We start from the raw sequence: 23,836 nt of genomic DNA on the forward strand, positions 1-23,836 counted from the left end.
CTTATCACGGGACACAGTGCCTTGCAGTTGCTGAAATTAATGTTAACCATCTACGTTCACCTCTCTAGGGCCTTTTTAGTCACTGTCGCTGGTAGAGAGAAAGAAAAAACCAAACGACACAAACACGTGAGCACTGACTGGGTACATTCTTAGCATAGGTTTGCTGAAGTCAGAGACACCACACTAAGTCCATCTGCCACCACTACCTACCATGACTGACCAGATATTCAAAAGCCTTTACATCAGGCCATACAACATCCTCTCAGGACTGCAAATGAAATTTAATTTTACATGGTAATTTTACATTAAGAAGAAAGGAAAGCAAGGAGAAGCTAACAAGATTTCTCAATTATTTCAAGCAAAAAAATCTTTAATCCCCGTTTAAAATGGAAACAAGTGCACTTGGGCAGAAAATAAATGGGACAGCACAAAAGTTCTGCCTCAAATAAAGAGCAATTTGCTTTAACCAGGTATTCTCCAGACTTGGTTTCTGACTCTGAAAAGGGGTGTGTGCTCAGAGCCATGTCTGCTTTTTTTATTGACATTTTTTTCTACTGATTGGAGCCTTTTCTCTTCCGGAGATTCAGCTGGCACAACTAAATACTTGGTTGTCTCCTGCTGCTTCAGTCCTTTTTCTGTCTTTCAAAGAACTACACACAAGCTTAAAGAAGCATGAAAATGAAATACAACTTTACATAGACAGTAATACAAAGTGTTACCAGCTGGGCACAAAAGACAATTTCTTAAAAATAAAATACTGCTCTACTGACCACCCACAGCAGCTAGCATGATTCCTACTATTTAGGATAGCAATCTGTGACAGCCCTTCTTCTGAAAGCCTCTCATGTTCTCAGATATTAGTTTGGATTATTTCATGTTTCTACCAGATCACTGAATAAAAGCATGAAAAAAACCTATCAGACCTCCACTTCCTCAGCCTCCCTATTTAATTTCCTATGCAAGATCAAGTTCAAAAGTCAATGCTAAAAATGAGATGAGGCTGATGAAAGGCCAAATGAATGGTCCAAGGATTTCTTTTATCCATTAGCCACCTAAAATGCTGGCTACACATCTACAGAATGCGAATGGAAGGAATGCTGTGAAAGGTGAAGGGCAAAATATTTACTGAGAAGGGTACAGTGAGAGAGCACTCATGAAGAAAACTGAGATGCTTTGATGGACTAGAAATCCCTCTCTCAAAAATTCTCTATTTCACGCTGGATCCCATTATATCTTCCAGTGCTTCAGGATGGGTCACTGCTACTGATGTAAACAATTAGCATGTCTTGCAATATGAAGATACACCCACGATAATAAAAAAGTCCAGAAAGGGATCTTAAATTTCCTAGTCCACTTCATTGCCTTCGTCTAGAGCATGATCCACCACATCTGTGTGAGTCCTTAACATTTATCCAAACTGTTCTCACAGAACTCCAGTTATGGAGATTCCCCAGCCTTAACAATTACTATGCTCTAGGTTTTCACATTTTCATACCCCTAAGAAGCATTATTGCAATCTTTTTAAAAAAATAAGTCCTCTGATTTCCCATCCACTTAAAACACAGGTAAAAGACTGTTTAGTAACTCTGTGCAGTAGTCTTTTCCCCACTTGAAAACCTAAAGTTCTTGCTCCTGCTGGTTTTTTTCCTTTTAGACTTGTTAGCCCCAATTTTTCACCTTGGCGTGTAAGTTAGGTTTTGTAGACTTCTAATCAATCTTTTTCTACTTTCCCTCAGAATTCTTGCAATGGACCACTGATTTTCCAAAATTCTGTACTCAAAACTGTAACTCAATTGTTACATATCTAATGTAAGCCTTATGAGTTCTGAATAAAGAATGAGGACTTAGTGTCCTCAACATCCCATTTCTACAAGCCAATATATTGTTGCTTTCCTTGCCCTCCCAGATGCATCACACAGCTAAATAATAAACATCTTGTGAGCCTCTGTAGTTTCTCAATCATCCTCTCAAAAACTGTTTCCAATTCTCACTGTTTTTATTAGTTAACTATTTCTACCTATTCATATAAGCTCAAATGTGTTCCTATTAAATTGCACAGAATTTTGACAGTTAATTTTTCCCATTGCCAAGATTATTCTGAATTCTAATTCTGCCTTCCAACACTGTTTTCAATTGACATGAGGCTGGGAAGGATGTCAATGTCAGCTTTATAAACATATGGTCTATTGCATCACCCCAGTCATTACTGAAAAGCAGCACTGCAACAGTGGAGGCAACAATCAAAAGTTAAAATTCTAGTCTAAAAAGCAAGGGTGGAGGAAAAAACGCTAATCATGAAGTTATTCTCTGTTGTTATGGCAATTACAATTATGCCAGAAAACAGTATGCAAGGAAAGAAGTTCATCTGGACAATATTCAACCCCTTATTATCAAGGTTAAGGATTTTCAGCTCTTTCAAAGTATATTTCTGAGGAGGTGAGAAAGAATATTGACATTTGGATAAAGGACTTCATTCTTGATATACTCCCTGTATAACAGTTTAGCACTTCTAACCAAAACATTTATTTTACCAGAATGAACTGTCTGAACACATAATTGGAGGAAGTAAAAGAATGGTTTTACTTGGCTGTTGATTAATATAACGTGTCTCCTATTTTTTGTCTTTTCTCAACCTCAATAATGGATACATGTGAACAGAAAACTGTTCAGCAAGAGCTTAATAAGTAATATAGCACTAAACACTCCTACTATTTAATTATTACTGGTTTTAAATGCTTGATATTTTTCATGTTTCTTGATTTGGAATCCCATCTCAGTTAGCTACATGATCCAATTTTGACCAAGGAGTTCCACTGCTTCCTCTGGCTAACCACATCAACAGCACTTTAAATCTGTACAACTGTTTTACTCCATTTCTGTAAGACATTCACACACACTTCGAACTTCTAGGCTAAGAGGGCAGAGTTGATTTTAAACCCCAAGTGGACTGCAGCTAATGAATTTTCAACATCTAAAGTGAGAGTTTACCTCAGACTCTGCAATGGTGTTAAGACACCCTGCAGATTTCACTGGCCACTTTCCTGTTACAGTTCCTTAATAATTTTTATTTTGTATTTTTAAACAGACTAAAGATTTTCTCAATGCATTTAGCAAACCAAAGCATACAATAGAAACATCAAACGAAGCTACACTGCTAATTCACACACTTTTCAGAACTGCATAATAGTAAATTCCTTCCCTTGGACATACAACACACACCACAAGTAACTTCCAGGGAGTCATCAGCTTGTTTTTCTTGGCAAAGAAAAGTCTAACAAAAATTTTATGCACAAATGCAAGATCTCAAAAATACTTTAAATACAACACTACAGTCACTAATCACACCTAAAACCTGTGAGGAAAATACTGAAAAGTGTTCTCCATTTCTCCTTCCTTCCATTCCTCTCCCTTTTTAACTCCTGTTGAACAGGTTGTTGGTAAGACTCCTCCTCATGTCAGACTGGAAAACAATCCTGAGGGCATTCTGCTTGGCCACCTTTCTAAGTAATTCTCACACTATGCATGAAGTATTCCTGTGAGGGGCATCAGGAGACAACAGAGCTATCCACCCTAGGCAACAGTGCATCACAAACAGAAGGGTGCTGGCTCTGCGTGGCAGGGATGGACTGCATCACCTCCAACCTGTGTGAACACAGCCTGGTGTCTCAGCCAACAACCAGGGAAACTACAGAGAGCATGTCTTGCTTCTGAGTGTCACAGGTTCCCTAAGCTCTTCTCTTAAGAACTGTTTGCTAGTATACATAACTCAACGTTTTTAAATCCCTAAATAGTTAGGTAAGAATGCTAAGAATAAGACAGCAAAACAAAAGTCATCAAAAGAGTTCTTCTTCCTCTAACCAACTGTTCTTCTCACAGGTATCTTTAGAAGAAGCCACTACCAAAACTAGAGACCAACCTCAGTACAAATGCACAGAGTCAAAACATAGGCTGTTCTTGACAAATACAAGAGCAACCTAAGCACCTAATATTTTCCTCCTCTTCTCTGCTTCTCTTTATGGAAAAATCAAACCATAGAGTTTGGGCAACACGTGAAAATAGAGAAAACTCACTGAGTTTAGGTGATGATGGGAATGGTGTAAATATTATTCTGACAACCTATTCATTTAGCTACCCTGAAGAATACTGGTTATTTATCTGCATATTTTAAATGGCTCATCAGAATAATTTCACACAAGGAGGTAACTGACTAGAAATCCCTAACCAAACTTTAAAGTAATTTGCTAGGCATCTTCAGTGTTTTAATTCATTCTTCTCTTTGATAAACTTTTATTATCCATCTCTACCTCCCTCCAGGGTCCTAACACTTCTCACTTGCCAAAAAATCTTGTTGCAATTCCAAGTAACACACATATTTCAGAAAATTTTTTTTCTTTTGACACTTATTTTTCTTCCACCCAGGGGTAAACTCTGGCTGTGTAGCTTATGGTATAACCAGCCAGAATCTACAGGCAGAGACAGAGGAAAGGAAACACCAGCACTAGTATGAAATGACAGTTTGTGTTACTTCTGGACAATTCCATCAGCTTTCATGCAGAAAGTGAACACTTACTCCCCAACCCATAAACACTAGAGAATACTTTTCCTTTACAACAGTAATTCTGTGGTGATCACCAGCCTCAAGCCAACATGGAAAGCAGATGGTATGCTTTCAGGAAGGCTGAGATTAACATCAAGAAAAATTCTGTGCATTGCTATCAAATTTTATGGAAAATAAAACTTTCATTTTAAACTGGGTCAAATCTTTGAGCAAACTGCAGAACAGAGGGGACCAAAATGGTTTCAAATGGGCACAAATTCATGACCTGTTATATTTAAACAATCACTCCCGCTCTCCCATGGTAACATGGTATTTTCTCTACTGCCGACAGCTATTTTTAAGAGACTGAGTATTTCCATGCCTCTTCTCTGAAGGTCCTAAGGACTAATGTTGGGTGCTAATTCACCCTAAGGGACAAATCATCTGCTCTCAGCACAGAGCAATGTCTGGGAAACTTACCTTATCACTGTCTAGTGTGTTCTGGGAGGTTCGTGAGGCAATGGAAATGGTATCAGGCTGGCTGCTGCCATCTCCCTGACTGTCCAGGTCCTCGCCATCTCTGCAAAGAATTCAGTTCTCATTACAGGAGTGGTACTGTGTTTGTAACATGCTAGTCAAGTGAGACACTCCCAGTGAGGCAACAGACACCAAATTCACTGATGCAAGAATCACTCAGTCCTTAATACTCTGCTCTCTGCCGTAAGAGAAGAGATTCATTTGCAAGGTATCCATCATGTGGACTTTAGGCAACAACCAGTGAGCCAGAAATATGACAACAAACTTGCACAGTCACTTAGCCAAAGCTAGCAAGGGAGGACACTTGGTGACACATTTCAAGCTTCATAAAAGAAAAACTAAGGACCTGAGTAACACATGCAGAATTGCAAAAATCTAAAATGTACAGCTATCCTGTACTGCAGTTCCAAATCCCTTCTGTAATGGCTCATTTACACAATTTAGGGACTGTTCAGAGCAGAATTCTCAACAAATTCAGCACTGCAGGAAACTGTAAATTAATGATAAGATAAAGGTGGACAAAATGACTCTTGCTTTTGTCCAATTCACTTAAAAGCATTCAAAATTCAACACTACAGAGGAAAGAGCACTGTTGTATAGAGATCTCTGATTATTTGAAATACTACTCACCTTCTTCCTTTCTGTTTTGTTGTTGGTGCAGTTTTGGGAATGTGGATGGGCTCTTTCAATGCTCCTTTCAGATGAATAGTCCTTTCTTGTATCACTTCCCGGATGTGTTTGATCCAGTCCTGTTTATTCTCTATACTGGATGCCTTTGATATGCAAAAGAAACAAAACCCCCACAAAGGACCATTATGGCTGAGTAGATCCACACATACAGTCAGCTAATAAACACAAAGAGGAATGCATAAAGAATGACTTCGTGAAAAATTTCTGAAAACCTGAACAGAGAAAAGGAAATTCTAGCTGACTGTCCTTATTTTGAATCGCCAACACTACTTTATATCTCTCAACATTATTAATATTGGCAATTTGAAAAACATTTTAATCTTAATTCAGAGTTTACTTTTTAAACTTGATGACTAAAGCCCAGTACACATCTCATGAGAATGAAATGAATTCCAGTAATAACTTGGAGAATTCCAGTAATAGCACCTTGGATACTGGTATTTAAAACTCATCCTACATTTTAGGTTAATTCTAACTTGAAAGAATAATAATCTACTATTACTGGCAAAAGAAGTTAACTTTTACTGCAACACATTTCATGTATTACTCTTCCCCCTTTTTAATACATATCTCGAAGCAGAAAGTTAATTTAGGGAGTGTATTTTAATTACTGCCTACAACATATCTATTTTTTAAATACTCTGGAAATTACTTGATATCCACCTGCCCGACTTGTAATCTGATTGCTTAGCCCAATTTAACCCTGCACCTGAAATGCTACTAAATATAAATATTATAGCAGATCTAAAAAATTATTATATACAGTTTCCTTAATTATATACTACTTCTCTTAATTGCTGTCTCCTGAAATAACTGGCTTCAAATATATTATAAATATTTAATATATTATAAATATATAATAACCAGGAATTCTAAATGGATGAAGAAAATTGTAGGAACAGATGGAGAGGTAAGGAAAATAATTTTGTTTTCTTTTACAAACAAAAACATTTAGGAAAAGAAGCTAAACATGACCTTTTAAAAAAATCTTTTATTTAGTTTTTCAAGGAATTTACTTCTAATATTAATGACGTAAGGAAGTGCTTGGTTCCAGCCTTCAAAAACTGAACAAGCAAACAACGTCCACAAAATTTTGGAAGAGCTTGATGTATCATAGAAGTTTCCTAAATATCCTATGCACTAAGTAAAGCACGGAACAGAAACACCTTAAAGTGATCTTATGTAGAGAACCCTTAATTAAAGTCTTTAATTCTGTTCTGCCCTGGGAGGATCATTTCAGGCTGCAAAGCATTGTCTGTGAAATTATGGGAACATTAAAAACTGAAAGAAAATCTAGTATGCATTAATGTTACACTTAATTTCCTTGCATTCCTTCACTGCTGCCAGAAAGCTAATGTAAGCTTTTGTTAGCCTGTAATTCACAAAGAAGAGTCTGATGTGTGAATTGGAGAGGCCACTTTTAAGTGACATTATTGAGCATTCTCTATGAAGATATGTGAAATCACAAACCAGTTTAATAGCAGGTGCATTAATCTATAAATGGGAATATGAACTTTGTTTCAGCTCAACAGAGCTCCTCAAAACATGTCAGATCACCCATCAGCTGCTTATGGTATTACAAAACAGGTTCTTCAGTTGAGAAGGAGTCCCAGGTTACATACCATAATCACAGAAAACACTGATTTAGCCATTCTTCTAGCTAGGCAATCAGCACTACTGACACCTGTAACTTGCCCAGACACAACATTTATAGGCATTACATGCACCTTCATCCAAAGGCAAGTAGCTTCAGAAAAACTTGTAGCCTACAGAAAGACATAAAAATCTTTTGCAGTGTTTGTTTTCTGCATAAAAATATGGGTCATGAAAAACTGCATCGCCAACAAGAAGCCATGACTTGAGTGTGGAAGGTAACACTGATGCCATCATTTCTTTGTGACACCAGCTCCCTGTCAACTAATTGCTGAAGTCTTCAGGCTTATGGAAGTCCATGGGATCAAACCTCTCCCCACTATGATTTGTGAAAGCAGGTTTGTCTAATCCTTCAGTAGTCTACAAAGATTCCCCTCTGCTCTCACGCCACATGAGTTAGATATATGTACACCACCATCTCTGCAAACCCAAAGAAATTCTTTGTCAGCAGCTGTCTCTCTCAAAGCAGGAAATCACTCTTTCCTTTACCAACAAATAACAACAAGACCTGTTATAGACTAAAAGCACATCTGCTAAAATTACCTTGAGAACAATTTTGTTGTCTGAAGTTGGTGTCCTTCCAACCCACAGAGCAAACTTGCAGGGGTCTCCTTCTACATGTTCTGTGACACCCAGTTCAGAAGTCTGGAATTAAGAAAAAATTGTCAGGACCACACAGCATTTTTTCTCAGAAGCCAACAAGGGCATGCTAATAATCTACAAAATTGAGCCCTGCTATTTAAAGAGATTTTCAGAAGCTTAAGTCTAACTCATATGCTAGAGAGGATCCTTTATTCTGGTGGCAGTGTGAGGTCTCTTCAAAAAACTAAGAACTGCAAGCTTAACAGTCTTTTTTATTAAGTGACAATAAACAATAACACAATCCCATTACCAAATTCCTGATTTTAGTTTTTGGACTTGAAAGTAAAAGCCTTATAATTCTAAAGATGATGCTTAGCAAAAAGGAAGTTTTGGCTTTTCTCCCTGTTCATTTCCATTGGAGAACACTCACTATTTACTCATTTTTATGCTGTCTCTCAGATAAGATATGCTTAAGAATTCTCTTGCTATCTTCTAAAATGCTGGATTCTTTTCTGTCAAATGAGCCTTTCCTAGTGTGTTTCCTTCCCACTGAAACAGATGAAATAATTCAGAAATGCAGTTTCCCTGGAGAGTTTTGTGAGACAACTATATGAACAATCAGTCTTTGGGAATGTTCTAATGTCAGACCTTAATAGCTAATTATCATCCAAAATGTTTTCACTTTCTGACTGGAACATCTCACTCATGTGAATTGGCTTCCACTTTAAACAATTCATACAGGCTCTGTTCCAAAAAAAATTTACAAACTAAGAAATAGAGCTCAAACTAAAAGAACCCTCACTCCCCAACAGCTGCTAAGTATTCTCACATGATTAGAAGCTGTATTTTTCCCCTCATACACATCATCATTAGCACATACACACCAACACATGAGATGCTGGATACTCAATACCTGAGTAAAAGTACTTTTTTTCTTGTCTCACTTGGATGCTAATGTGGCTCTTTTTTTTTTGGTGTTGGTGGGTGAAAGCTTTTTAGTTATTTTTTTCTTCTAAAATAATCCCATTCCAACATCTACCCTTCCACACACAACTGTGTTTGCCCAATAGGCAGTTGAGCAACACAGCTCTCTGCAAGGGATGCTAAGTTTGCACGTGGCTCTCCAGGACAGGCTCACAGAATAGAAACCATTGTGGGTTACTGGATGCATGGAAACCACACTGAGGTGAAGAAGCTCCCAAACAGCCAGTTCCTGGTGACTGGGAGAGTGTTCTGTCAAAGTAACACCTGCTTGCCTTTTTTCCCACAGCTCCTGGACACTTAATCTCTTGTCAAAGGAGTTCATTAACACATTCTACCTATACATACATATATATATATATATATATATATATATATATATATATATATATATAATGACATTGAGTATCCTGTGCTGGGGAAACCCTGACAGTCATCATGCCCAAAGCAAAGAGAAGGACCTCATTTTTGTAAAGCCCCCTTAGAGAAGTCACAGGATAGCATACAAAATCTTCAGCTCAAATCAACATGCATGCTTTCAACACATGCCTTTTCTAAAGATCAAACTATAACAGCTGCTATAATAGTAAGATGCACTACAGGATATTTTGCCAGATAGAATATGACAACAGAAAGAATCCTTACATTTTAAAAAATGAGGTACAATGAGAGTCTTCAAGATTTCCATCAGCTTCTCTAAGACCTAAGGCTACTACTAAATTCCTGTTGAAGGAACTGACATGACAATTTAACAGGACTGATTTTTCTGTTTTTTCCCACTTAATCCCTTGGCACCTATTAATATTCTCCAATACACCAGCATTTTTTTTGTATTTTGGGTTCTTAAGAGAAGCAAAGAAAGGTGTGATCAACAAACAGCTGCAGCTGTGTTACCTGCTAGCTATTTAATATCAGGAAGGAAAGCAAGTGTTGGAAATGAAGTGACAGAATATGCAAAGAAGATATGGAAAAAAAGAGTTGTTGTTTTTTTCACCAACCTGTTTTACCAGTTTAGACACAGAAGTGGGAAGTGGGAATGAATGAGGGAAAAGGAACAGAAGCACAGAGAAAAGACTCAGTATTTATACCATCTAGACTTAGTAATATATTCCAATATGATCAATACAAGAATAATGTTTTTTAGAATGTAGGTCTGAGAAGGGAAGTAACTTCAAGTACTTGCTCTGAACTATTTGGTATAAAAGCTAATCTTGCCTTTGAAAGATGCAGAGCAAGCCGTGGGAGACTGTCTTGCCACTTGGCTACCTAAATTTATTGAGTGTGAATACTGCTCTCACCCAAGTCATCCAACAGGACTGGAAGGTAAGGATGTGAATTCCAGAGTCACATTTTGTAAAACATGCATGCTAGAGATAAGGAAAGAAATAGTGGAGGTTTGGGGTTGGTCTTTTTTGTGTTTTGTTGTTCTTGTTGGTTTTGGTTTTTTTAAGATGGGAAGAAAACATTTCCACCTTTACATCCTTTCAGTAGACCATAAATACTATAATTCTATATGCAGAACTTTATTGTAAGATTACTGGTCTGTGCAAACATTCTGGAATGAACTTTTCCAAAACAAAGTTCTTGCCTACCCCAATCAGTAGGTGTAGAATATCCACTAAAATGAATCCTTAACAGCAATATTAACAAGAAAGTTGAAGGCAGCTCATCAACTCCTTCCATCCTGCTTTATACAAACAAGTGTTAAAGAATCTGCACTCAACACACAAGACAAAGCCAGTCTAGCCCAATACTGATTTTCATTTGACCTGACACACCAAGATGACATGGGACCCCTTCAGTAGTTGCTTTGAGCCTATCCTTTCTCCTTAAAAACAAGACAAAACGCCAAACTTTAAAGCTTCATTCTCTACATTCCAAGGCTGTTCTTGCAGAGCTCTGTAACAGTTGTTCAGGTTTTTCAGACACACTTAAATCACCTGAGATTAGCTGAAGCCTAATGTAGACAGTTTTGTAAATATGATCAGTTGTTCTCCCATACTTACAAACAGTTTGCTCTTGTAAATGTACTTGCTCCTTCCGCTGGAGTCCTTCACTTCTTTACTAAAAACCAAGGACATCTCAAAAAGGAAAAGGTGCCTCTCTCTTCCCTTTCGAATCAGAGTTTTTGGGTCCCACACTTGGAAGGATTCTTGAAGGATGAGCTCTCCCTGAGATTCTATATTTTCATCAAAGCCTAAAAACAGAGTGAAAAGAAAGATTCAGCATGAAAACTTGGTAATACAAGTAACATAAAACACACAACTTCTGTTCATTAAACTGTATGATTTTTTTTTTCTCTCTGATACAACTTGCAAAAGATGAGATTCCAAGAAAACAATACTAAAAACAAGACTTGATTTTAACACTGCAATATACTAAATGTAACTGCAGCTCAAATGCACTTCTAAATTTAGACATCCAACTGTTAAGACCCTTCTGGCAGTATTTTACCAACAAATGACAAATCTGTCTTTGTCAGCTTCAAGTAACCTCTTCGTGATGAAAATTATTTCTCTTATAAGCTTTCTGCCACTGTACAAAGTAAGCAACTTGCAAAGACACCAAGCAAATCAGGTTCTTCTGTGAGTGGCAAGTCGCCAAATTCTCCAGCTACCTTTTTTGGAGGTACACCTTCTCTACCATGTGGGCAACGAGTACAGAAATGTGTTCCAACTGGGGATGGAAAAACATGGCAGCTTGGAGCTGTTGGCATACAGTCAGCCTACCACTCGTCATGCCAGAATTGATCCACAGCATAGTAATTACTAGTTGGATCACTTGTATTGGGACATAATGAAAAAAATATGAAGATTGAGAATACCAACAATTTTACTTCCATTATAATGTTTGTCCACTTTAATACACAGCTTTACAGTTGGAGAATAACAAAAATTGTCTATCACACTCTTCTGAGTGGTATCAAAAGGTATTTTAAATAGATACTGCTTGCCAGTTCTCATGTTCTGAACAGGGCAAGAGTTATGGAGAGGATCAGAGGCAAGTTCCACCAGGATGTTCATTCAAAATCCTCCAGAGACATAAAGAGGAAATGTGCTCACTCAGTATATTTGTCCAACACTGGATGACTCAACAATGCATGCACGATTTGTTGTAAAACCAACTTATGCAAAAGATTAGGATATTCTCCAGAGTCACATTCCCACTGTCAAAAGATTATTACCAAAGCTGGTCAGCCTTTATATTAGACTACCTCCTGAACAAGCACTTGGAAGTGATCCTGTAAACTGACCCACATCCTTACTCCTTAAAATCAAGAAACAGAGGTGATTTGGGGCATTTATACAATCAAGGATCACATGTAAAACCAAGGCAAATTTTACAGTATCTAGCACAATACTGGAAATTCCACAACAAGCTGCATGCTACTCCCAGAATGCAGAGGAAGAAAAGGCATATTGACCAGAAGCACTGAAAAGTATTTATTTAGCAACTGTAGGGTAAGAGGGCCCTGCTTTTTTTCTTAAAAAAATTAAACACCCAAGAAAAACATTTTTATTACTAAATGTATGACTGCACCATTATAAATGATAACATGCCAATTGCAAAACAGATTTTGGCACAAAGTTGTTCTAAGCACATAGATGCATTACATCCAACTTCCACTGTCTGCCATGAACATGATTATGCTGGCTTAAGCTTGGGCTAAATTGGCTTTTGCTGACATTTTACTGCCAGAAGATAGATTTCAACCAGAAGTCTGTTATGGAACAGGCAGCAAACAGATGTGAAAAAGACAAACTTCTTGGAGACAATTATTTGATGCATAAATCAGCAAAATCATCATTAATACATTTATGAGCCTCATCCAAAGAAGCTAAGGTTGGAGAATGCAGTCAAAGCCAGCATATCTGACCAGTCACCTCTTGCCTTTTGGGTGAGTAGTGGACTACCTCATTAGCCTACACGCTTTTCAAATCTGCAGTGGCACAACTATAGATCAAGGTGAAAGAACACTTCAAAAATTACCAAAACTCTACCAGTTGACTGTATCGACTTATTTCCCTTAATAAATTTGCATCTTAAATAACCCTGCCAAAATGGTATGAAAAATACAAAATCCAAGAAAAGAACACGTTCACAAAACAAAGTTAATCTGCAGCACACAATGAATTGAAAATGCAGCTTGAATCCTACCTTCCAGCATGCTGAGGTGCATGGCATCATTGGCTCGCTTTGGCACACTAAGCATCACCTCCAGGCCATCCTTAATCTCACCTTTACCTTCTTCACAGCACGTGAGCAGCTCCTGCAGAAGACAAGCAAACAAAATGACTCTCTATCATTTGTTTTTATACTAATATGACAGACAACCAAAGAGTAGTTCTAACAAACCAAAAATCATTTTTGACACATAAAAAATTTTTGAACTTCTTACTCTGCCAATGACATGACCGTGTACTTTGTTTCTATCATGATCAGTTCTTCAAGGAGCAGCCCAAGCTATCAGTTAACCACTTCTAATTTAAACAGGTTTATCTGCTTAATAAGAAACCTTTGAAAGGTATGTTAAGAACAAAACTTTTTTTGATAAGCACAGACACAGTTATCAGATGCTACATCAAGGCCCAGAACAATGCAGCTGCCAAGTCATGAAGATGGGGAAAAGCAGGGCAGCAAAAAGGACCCTTCCCACCTCCCATGTCAGCCATCGCGCCACTGCACCAAACACCTGCTCTGTACAACTGCTGATAAAGAGAATTTACATTGTTTTATTCTAAGTATTCCATGAATGGTATTCTGTGTTCACACAGTTAAAAGCGACCTACAGGCAAAACCTTTCAATACAAACTAGCATTAACTAATGGACAAAGTTAGAAAATTTAACATGCTGAAGTGTTGTAGCAGAATTTAGGGCATCCAGTTCTCTGGCCATTCAACATCCCACAGATTTAACGTAACAGTGTCTGAGCTGGTATTCAAATTTCCTGGCAGCTTTCAAGCATTTGAACAGTATCAAGATAAAATGTAGGTTACATAACCAAAAGGGCATATTATGTTCCTTCTGTTATTCAAAAAGCCCACTTAATTCATTCCCTCAGGTTAAATTCCTTTTCCCCTTTTTAAAGAGAAAGCCATGTGACTTCTAATATTATGATCATTACAGTGTTTTTATTAAACTACCAATACCACCATCACAGCAAAACACTACATGATTCCACCTAAATTTTGCATGACAACTCCACAGAACAGTGAGAGTAACTTAAGTATCTGTCAGAGGCAAAGAAGAGGAGCAGCTTCAATACCATTTGCAAAAACAGGTGAAATTTCCAGAACTGTAAAATGTCTCATTTATCATTCAAGTCTTAGGCTCTTAATCCTACAATGCTATACGTCTCTCTCATATTACAGAAAAAAAAAAAAAAAGAAAAAAAAAAAAAAGGAAAGACAGCCCAGAAACCCAGACAAATCCATTTTACTACACAGCAAAGACATCTGACTTTGCAAACACTGGTGAAACCAATGTATCCCACCACTTCCATAAAGCTGCAGGCTAAAGCTTATTATTATTATTATTATTATTATTATTATTAATTAATTCCTTAGAATTTCTGAAACAGCAGAGTCCAGAGAATTTCTGCAATAATAACTTGACTAAGTTGCAACTCCTTGCAAGTGGAAAACAGACACTAAACTTCAGTCAAAAATGAAAGATTTGTTTCCACCCAAAGTGACCCGAAATAGCCTCTAATGTTTTTCAGAAATGTCAAAAGCAATCACACCTGGCTGTTCTCAAGTAGAAAGGGGAGACATAGATCAGTTACAGTTCTTTTGTAGGCTGCTACAACAAAACAAGCATTGCCACCTAACAGTGACCCAGCACAGTGCAAGAACACTGCTGCTTACTTGAGAAGACATCTGTCCACTGAGTGAAAGTTCTAACTACAGGGTTCCAAAAATTGTGCTTATTTAGCAGCAACTATTTACTTGACATTTCCAGGCAACATTACAAATAAAAACTCTGTGTGCAACAGCTCTACAGGTACACTCACTATGTGTAAATATTTACCAATACACACAGATATTTAAATGCCTTAGAGATATTTTGTATTACAGCTTTATATATAAATATCTATTTTACAGTATTTATTAGCAACAGCATAGCTAATGTCTTGCCAAAATTTGGTGTAGAAACCATTACAAAAATGGTTTTACAGCCCTATAGCCATGAATTACTTTTTTATCCTGCAAATGCAAATTATATTTTCTAAGTAAACATCAGTAGACAGGTATCTCTTTTTGGTTTACAGAATCTGGACAAAAAGCTGCTTGTTCATGCCTTCTTTCATTTTCTGTTAAAATTTTGCAGCAGCATTTGGGGCTGCCCAGGATGCTGGAGTCTCGGAGAGTAGAGTAGAACAACCCTCCTGATTTTAGCAAAAGCTTTACCTTCTTATGACCAGCAGAATCAGATGAAGAACTCTGAATTAATACTGACCTTTAAAAGAAGCTGGTATTTTGTTATCCTTTGGACAGGTTTGATAAGGTAAGAGGAGATAGAGTTGGCCAGTCCATGTCGTTGTTGTATCTCCTACATGAAAAAAGCAAACATTTGAGGACTGAAAGCACCAACAGTCAGATACTGTTTTGAGGGATATGAAATAATATACATCAACTAGAAATTCTATTTTAGCAAAAAAAAAACCCAAAAAAACCAAAAACCAGGATAACCAGATATTCCAGGCACAATGAATCATTATGCTGCCCATCTGCCTGCTCCCTTGGTACAAACAGAAGACGATTACCTCCAAGAGTACCTGTGAAACATTTCAACAAATCTGAATACAAAGAGCAGCAATTAGAGACACCAAATGTGTGGCAACACCTTTCTTAAAAAACATTAAGATCTGTACTACTTTTGCTACTTGCAAGAGAGGAAAAACCCTCACATTCCAGTGTTGCTGGGAAGAGGCAGGAGTACCAGGAAGGCTGAGGTAGAGGTTTCTCAGCATCCCCTGCTATTTCAGTGCCAACAGCCACAGATGGCCTCATCCCCCACCAGAGGGAGCACCGAGTAACAGATTCTGAGGTTAACAAGCTCTTGAAAAGAAACCAGCCACTTACAAATAGAAAAAAAATGACATCCATGAAGCTAAAGGTGGAAAACAGAATTAAGGATCTGATAGCTAAATGGGATGATTACAGATTTCAGGTACTGATTGGGGCTGAACTCCACCCATAGGGTCTGCCATTTATCATAACATTGGATATATTTTAACCAAGCAATTTCAAACAGTGAGTTATGCCCCACAGCTATGTGCCATCAAACCATGGTTACAGTATCAGAAATTCCCAAAATGGGATACACATATTTTCACATGGACCAGTGGTGTCATCAGTGGAAGCACAAAGGTCTCTGTGCACAGAATTAAGTCTTCACACTTCTAATATATTTTAGGTGGATTAGGGGATGGAGAGCTCTGGATACAGTGGTAAAACAGATGGATCAAAGGAGGAGGTGGCAAGAATTTATTTCTAATAGTTTTATTAGAGCCCTGTGTTATTTTTTTAAAATGGTATTTACTAAATGTTTCTTGGAATTTTTTTGGTCATATCTAGCTGATTTTGAGTAACTCATCTGCTCTTCTTCAAACACTGAAAACTTAATAGAGGCTTCACAGAAAGGCTTTGCCTTACAATGCTTAGAAACCTCATTTCCCCAGTGATTAGACTTTTGAGATTAACCTCAAGGGCTTCAAGGATTTCCTCTACTTCCCTCTACTTGTACAAACAATTCTAAAAAAAATTGTGGTGTCATCATAAAAAAATTGTGGTGTCATCATACAGCTAGTGGGGAAAAAAATGGAAAAAAGACAGCACTCTAATTGAATAATCTATTAATACATGTCCAACCAAAACTCAGTCACTGTGGCCAAAATTCCTCCCTCAAACTTCTAACACACCTACATTTTTCTTGCTTTTTTATGCAGAATATTACATGTGTAGGCCATGGAACTGTGGGACTGAATAAGGAGGTTCAGCCCTTCTGAATAACAGCAGTGAACTGAATTACCACTACATGCAATTACAGTTCAAAAGCTCTCAAAAAACTCAACCAACATTTCTATCTCTATTACATACAATGCAAACTAAGCACATCAAAATGCTAAGATTTGCAGGATGTGCTTGTGTGAGCTGAAGATTCATGTCTTGGTGGTTGTTGCCAGAACCTGCTTCCAGTTCTGAACCGCTCTGGTATTTGACAGCAACTTTTCACATGTGATTTGACAGCTCTGTAACACCAACTGAGCAATGGAAGCAACCATGGGAGATACAGAATTGATTTTCTTGAGCTGACAGCTTGATAAATTGCAGCGTTATTAACAGGAAATTTGCATTTTCTTAACAAATTAGGCACTCACCAGAACCACAAGTAAGAGTCAAACAGCCAAGGTGTTTTATCTTTTAGGATGGACATGATGTACTTACATCAAAGTATGCTCCTGCATGTTCTAATATCAGCTGAGTGGAATCTGGCTTATTTTTACAGTAGGTAACATACATCTGGAATTTGTCTGCCTGCAGAACAAAATGCAAATTTGCAAAGGTTATCAGAGAGCATAATTCCTGTCTCAAAGTTTTTACGCCATTATCAGAGAGCTTATCTTCCCTATCAAACTGAGCTCTACAGAATTACATTTCCACTCAAACTGGTAGCATAAAAATACTACCAGTCCACATCAGGCAAGTGTTTTTACACAACAGCAATGTGTATAAAAATAGGTTATTCAAAGCAAAGACAAACCAAATCTGCATGCAGGTTTAGGCAACTTGCATACACTTCAAGAGCAGCTAAGGACTGGCATCTGACAGGAGTGCCCTAATTATTGTTTTCTCAGTTAAAGATACACACAGTTTACTTTAATTTGCAGGAAGAGATACTTTTACAAATCAAAAAGGGATCTGAGAGCAAGAATTCGTCCCATCATGCATCCTTATCCCCGCTCCTACTTCTAAACCTAAGTCTGACTTCATTACCCAAGTAACGAAGCAATGTCCAACATCTTCTGGTAACTGCTCATATTTTTCCAACTCCTTGAGAAATATACTGTGGGTAGAAAAGAAACAAGTAGTACAAGGCATATGAAACATGTTCATTAGAGCAACTTGTTTGGATCTACTGTCTGTGGACAAAGGCCATTAGAAAACTTTCTGTAATACCAAATGTATGAGCTAAAGAAATAAAGATAAAGAATAGATAAAAATGTGTAATAAAAGTACTAATATAAAATATAGTTTAGTAAAAATTCTGATGAGAAGACCAGAAATTGAACCAGTGGACATGCAGCTAATACGTAAGAATACACAAAAATTTAGTAATTGCTGTTGTTCTCTATCAAGAAGGTTTCCTGCTGTTTTCAGTTTCAAGAAAAACCTTCATCACAATTTAAAAAAACCCTAAACCTTGCTTTTTGGGTACTCAAGTTCTCAAGTTAACACAAAGCATTCAAATAACTGTAAAATTGGGGTCTGGAATACACTAGGTATATTTTATTACTTCAAAGAATCATAATCAATACAAATGTGTACATAACCAGGAAATAGCAAAGAAGGAAGATTCAGAGCAAGACTTCTGTACAGAGATCCTCCTATGAACCACTCTGCTCAGAAGAAATGGAGTGGACAAGTCCCCTTTATGCTCTGTACTCCAGTAATTGTAATGTTGCTGGAGCATCTCCACAGAAGCTAAGAAGAGCCAAGAAGAGCTGGGAGCCTTATTCTTTCCCACTAACTTGTATATCAGGGATGAGGGTTCTGAAAGAACGACAGAACCCTAATGTTTATGCTATGTTTGTATTTTATTGAGTTCAATGGTTTTCATCTCTTTAGAACAACCGATAAACCTACAAAATTTTGATGCATCCAAAAAATCTCTTATATGCTGCAAGATGCCCGAGACTGAAAAATAATTTCTAATGGCATACCTACCTCTCTGAAAAATGCAACAGCTGAAATAATTTAGCAATGCAAGAGGAAAATCTTTCAATTTTTTTAATGGGAAAGCATTTATTATTGAAATACACAGTATTTTCACTAGGAAATCCCTCAGGTCATCATTTGGATTTAGCAGTAGTATGGAAATGGAAGATAAGTCACTCACTTATTGTGGAACTCATAAATTTCCTGCATGTTTCCAAAGATAATGTGTTCTTTGTTTACAATACCAGGTGGGATCTCCTCAACTCCACTTGTCATTTCCCATAGATATGTCTGCCCAGAAAAAAAAAAAAATGTGTGAAAAGTGATGATAAATTCCCAAGAGACACAGCCAGGTATCTGTAAGTATGCATTAAACTAGAAACTAGGCAAAGATCATACAGCAGCATCATCTCCAATTGTGACAGTGCCTGTTGTGTCAAATTTACCTTGTGATTTTGACAGTGAAATACAAGTTCTAAAACTGACAATTTAACATAGTCCCTGAGACTTCATAATTTAAAATACATAGTGTTTTTGACAACCTCTAATGCTTCAGGATATTCCTTATCAAGGTCATTTCTGCAGTCTAGAAGTTCATGCTTTGTGCAACAGCCACCCCTGAACATTAGTTGCTTCAGCATAACAATTACTGGGCACTTTTCCATGGAATCTCACTGAATTTCTATTCAAAAAGTCAGCTAGTAGCAGAGCATGTGATACAGATAATAAGAGAATTAGCACAAGCTCTCCCCTATTGCTAGCAAAGCAAATAAAGTAAACCCCTCCTTTTTCCCTCCTCTCTCTAAAACAAAAACCCCCCACACGATTATGAATTGGGAGAGGAACAAATACTGAAACTCACTACCAACAAAAGCAAAACATATAGGGTGAATTCTGAAATGGCTGTTATCAGATGTAATTCTAAGTTTCTTCTTAATGGCAGTAAGATTACTTAAGTTGATTTTATGATTCCAAACCAATCACACTCTGCTGTTAAAACCAGAAAAAAACCCACAAAGCAACGGATTGAATCCTGCCTTCAAAGATTAGTGAAAACAAGAAAACTCACATCCATGCATTCCCGGAGGTCTCTTACGTAAGCCTTTTCTGTCTGAATTAGCTCAGCCATAATGAACCTTAGGTGACAACAGAAAGAATAATCAAATCTCAGTCTGTTAGACCACTGTGAACGCATAATAACCAGAACACATCGTTCTCCTCATCAGCTTTTGCTTTTCCACTGCAGCAAGAAAAATCTGAGAAGTGAAATGTGAAGAGAGACAACAGAGGAAGGAAACCTACAAGGTAACATCCCTCCATTACTAACCAGGACAAAAAGAAATGGGGAAGGAGATGGAATTTTTTTCTCTAACACTTTTCACTGCTACAGCCATTTAACTTTTGTTTTGCTTCCTCCCCTTACACATTTATTTCACATTATTTCTAAAAAGGAAAAAAGCATGTTAAAAGAAGTCTAACAGTTTTGAAAGTTTAAGATTCTGTCATGCTAGAATTATCTACAAGAAACAAGAACAAGCATGTGAATAAATGGCAATAAGAGATACTGAGTACTATCCACTCTCTTTTTACCATTTATATAATTTCTAAGCTGCCAGACAAGCCATGACAGTTGTTTCATTATCAGGATTGATTTATGCATTCTCATTGATTAAAAATAAAAAAATGTATTACTCTTTCCTGCGGGCAGACTTTCGTTTTTCTTCATTAAGCTCATGAGCAGCATCGCGCAGTTTCACCTCTGACCCAGGGACACTGGCTGGGATTATATCCAGCTGCAAGCTTTTGCTCTTTATTAAAGAAAGGAAGAATTGATTAGGGAAGGAGACAGGAGAAAAAGGTAGCTAAACCAAATGCAAGTAAAGATTGTTTGTCTGTCATCACACTCAAATTTCTCTTACCGATTTATTGGAATCTGAGGAAATACCCAGAGCTTTCTCTAAAGAGGTCCTGTATTTCTCCATGCGCAGGGAAAAGTCTCTGTACCTCTTATCCACTGCTGTGACACATTTTTTAATCTCTGTTGCATGAGCATGCCCTTTTTCACAAAAGCCATCAGCCAGCTGTATCAACAACTTCACCCTCTCTTTGGTTTGCTATGAAAACAGGAAAATATCGAACAGTTACAAGCTCTACCTGTCATGCAGGGGGTCATTTTGCTTAACTGCTACTAAGTGCATTAGAGAAGGAATTGAAGAAGCTACCTTCTTCCCCTCTCTTCCCAGAGCTTCTTTAAACAGATACCTTTTACTTATTAAAAACAGCACAAGAATAATGTAGGTTTCTTTGGGCTTTATTATTACATGACTAGAAGCAGATTGTTTATTTTTCTTTGAAATATGTGCTTCATATCTAACCCAGAGATTAAATTCTGCTTGGCAAGCCTTTCAGCATGAGTACTCTTGCATCAATACAAAGGCATTTTGATGCCAAAGTGGGTATTTTTTTCATTACCACTGAAGCACTGATATTAGACCTGGCCCACAGTTCCAAGAATCTACCTCCTTTAGATACCACAGAAATGCTGAGATGGAAGTAAGTCTTGGTATATGCTTTAATCTTTAATGGATGAAGACTGAATTCTTTAAATCTTTTCTAGATTATGCTTTGTTGGCACAGAGCTGTTTGAGAGAAACTAAGAGAAACAAGTAGTTATCACCAAATCTCTAAATGCTTTTCCCAAACTGCCTAAGATTATGCACTTTCTTTCATGTAAATCATAAATCATCCACAATTGATGAGTTTACACATCGGGCCCTTGCTAGCAGGGAGTTAAGCAAAATAGTCAATAAAAACATGATTGAAAAAATCAAGTTTGTCCTCTCTTAATTCTTTTTGTTCCCTCATGTAGGGGGATACAGTCTGGGTAAATTAAGGTGATATAGAAGGTAGTCTAATCCCCCAATGAGTTGCAGCTGGACCAGTTACTAAAGATTAGAAGCAGGCCTGATCTTAACAGGCCACACCTGTAGCCAGTAAGAGCAAGTGGTATAAAAGAGTGGATTAGTGGGATCTGGAGTCAGATGGCTGCTGCAAGGACCAGGAACAGTCAGTGCTTAGAGGAGCTGCCTGTGAGAAACATCGAGGAGGTGTGAAGCTCTGGGGATATGAAATCCTCACACTATAATGACATTAGAACTCATGCTATCTAAGACAACACCCCAATGGTCCCTCATCCAAGCATTTATTTTCAGTATGGAATTAGCAAGGGCTAAGATATCCTCCTAACAGGTATCAAAATGCCAAGGGAGTGACACAAACAACATGCTTTCAAAAGGGGCACCAATGTCATCTGCAGGTTGAAAGAGGAAATAAGGAGGAGTAGTGGTGCTCCGCATACTGGAAGGGATCCAGGAAATCAAAGTTAAAAGCAAAGATCAAACAGAAGAAAATCCAGGTTTGAACATCAAAAGTGATCTCTGTTCTTTCTGGATTTTCTTTTCTCCCTTCCCACATGTCCCTTGACCATTTCCATCTCCAAGTCTCTTCGGAGGTGATCCTTCAGACAAATGAACACTTGCTTACTTTCCTGGGCTTGATTATTTCTCTATGAAGGTTAGAGAGGCAGAGAGAAAAACAGGTAACAGTTTGAACAGGTGGCAGAAAAACCCAGAGACAGACAAGGCTAAAAACTCAGGTAGTTCAGTCATGCAGGGGTTATCTGTCTTTCCCATGTGAAAACTGGAAAGCCTCAGGAGTGACAACTTTACAGCCTCAGGCCTGTAAAGGCCTCCAGAGATGCATCCGGATCTCCATCCAGAGATGCAGAATAACATTTTGCTGCCTGACTCAAAAAGGTTTACAGGAGAAGCACAGAATACTTTAATAAAATTAGTTACCTAACAAATAAATAGCTTTCATTTTTCTAATATCTTCTAATTAATAATCAGAATAATAATACAGCTTGTTGCATTTTATATCCTAAATGAACATTCAGTTTTCCTCAATCATGAAGATATGAAAATGGAAATCAAAGGCCCTGAAACATTTGTAGGTATTGAAAACATTTTTAAGCTACCTCACTATGATTTTGTCATGAGAAATCAACAGCACATGAGGCTCATGGAGCTCCAGTAACCATGAATATCTGCTCATTATCTTCTGGTTTATTCTATTCTCAGCAGAAATACAGACAGAAAGCCACTGCAAGTAAACAGATCTTAATGAACACATCCTTGGGGGATTTTTTGATGGGCAAGGGGAATTCAGGTGTTCTATTTTGTTTCAAATCTTACATAATTCAACTTCTACCCAACTTGTTTATCGACAATCAGGAGAAGGAACATGATGCACCCTCAGCAAGTTTGCTGATGATATGAAATGGGAGGGACCAGCTGTGCTGCCTCAGCGAGAGCTCGATAGGCTGGGGAGTTGGGAGAGGAATCTAAGGAAGTTCAACAAGGGCTAAGGCAGGGTCCTGCAACCTGGGTGAAATAACCCCAGTACCAGCAGAGGTTGCTGGCTGACCTAGTAGGTAACAGCTCTGTGGAGAAGGAGCTGGGAGCCTTGGTGGATGAGCATGAACCTGCAGTGCCCTCGTGGCCAGGAGAGCCAAGGGTATCCTGGGGTGCATCAGGAAGAGTGTGGCCACAGGTCAAGGGAGGTGATCCTGACACTCTACTTGACCCTAATGAGGCCACATGTCGAGTATTGTGTTCAATTCTGGTTTCCACTGCTCAGGAAAGACAAGGAGCTAATGGAGAGAGTCCAGCAGAGCAACACAAAGATGGTTTGGGGTCTGGAGCACCTCTCTAACAAGGAGAGACTTAGGGAGCTGGGCCAGTTTATTCTGGAGAAGAATGAGAGGGGATCTCACCAAAATATAAAATATCTCAAAGGCAGCTATCAGGGGAATGGTGCCAGACTCGTCAGTGATGCCCAGTGACAGGACAAGGA

General features: G+C 37.9%; 1 protein-coding gene across 1 annotated transcript in view; it reads right to left on the reverse strand.

The window, feature by feature from the left end:
* TRIO (trio Rho guanine nucleotide exchange factor) overlaps positions 1 to 23,836 on the reverse strand; it is a 244,483-nt gene that overhangs the window by 71,421 nt on the left and 149,226 nt on the right. The window contains exons 22-33 of the mRNA XM_009096317.4: positions 20,842 to 21,036; positions 20,615 to 20,730; positions 19,992 to 20,058; positions 19,104 to 19,213; positions 17,981 to 18,050; positions 17,432 to 17,521; positions 15,441 to 15,533; positions 13,139 to 13,250; positions 10,987 to 11,177; positions 7,961 to 8,062; positions 5,705 to 5,847; positions 5,018 to 5,117 (exon numbers count right to left, since the gene is read on the reverse strand). Of these exons, the coding sequence (XP_009094565.1) occupies positions 5,018 to 5,117; positions 5,705 to 5,847; positions 7,961 to 8,062; positions 10,987 to 11,177; positions 13,139 to 13,250; positions 15,441 to 15,533; positions 17,432 to 17,521; positions 17,981 to 18,050; positions 19,104 to 19,213; positions 19,992 to 20,058; positions 20,615 to 20,730; positions 20,842 to 21,036 (1,389 nt within the window). The remainder of the gene's footprint in view (positions 1 to 5,017; positions 5,118 to 5,704; positions 5,848 to 7,960; positions 8,063 to 10,986; positions 11,178 to 13,138; positions 13,251 to 15,440; positions 15,534 to 17,431; positions 17,522 to 17,980; positions 18,051 to 19,103; positions 19,214 to 19,991; positions 20,059 to 20,614; positions 20,731 to 20,841; positions 21,037 to 23,836) is intronic.

This window comes from Serinus canaria, chromosome 2 (genome assembly GCF_022539315.1).
Source record: "Serinus canaria isolate serCan28SL12 chromosome 2, serCan2020, whole genome shotgun sequence".
NCBI lineage: Eukaryota > Metazoa > Chordata > Aves > Passeriformes > Fringillidae > Serinus > Serinus canaria.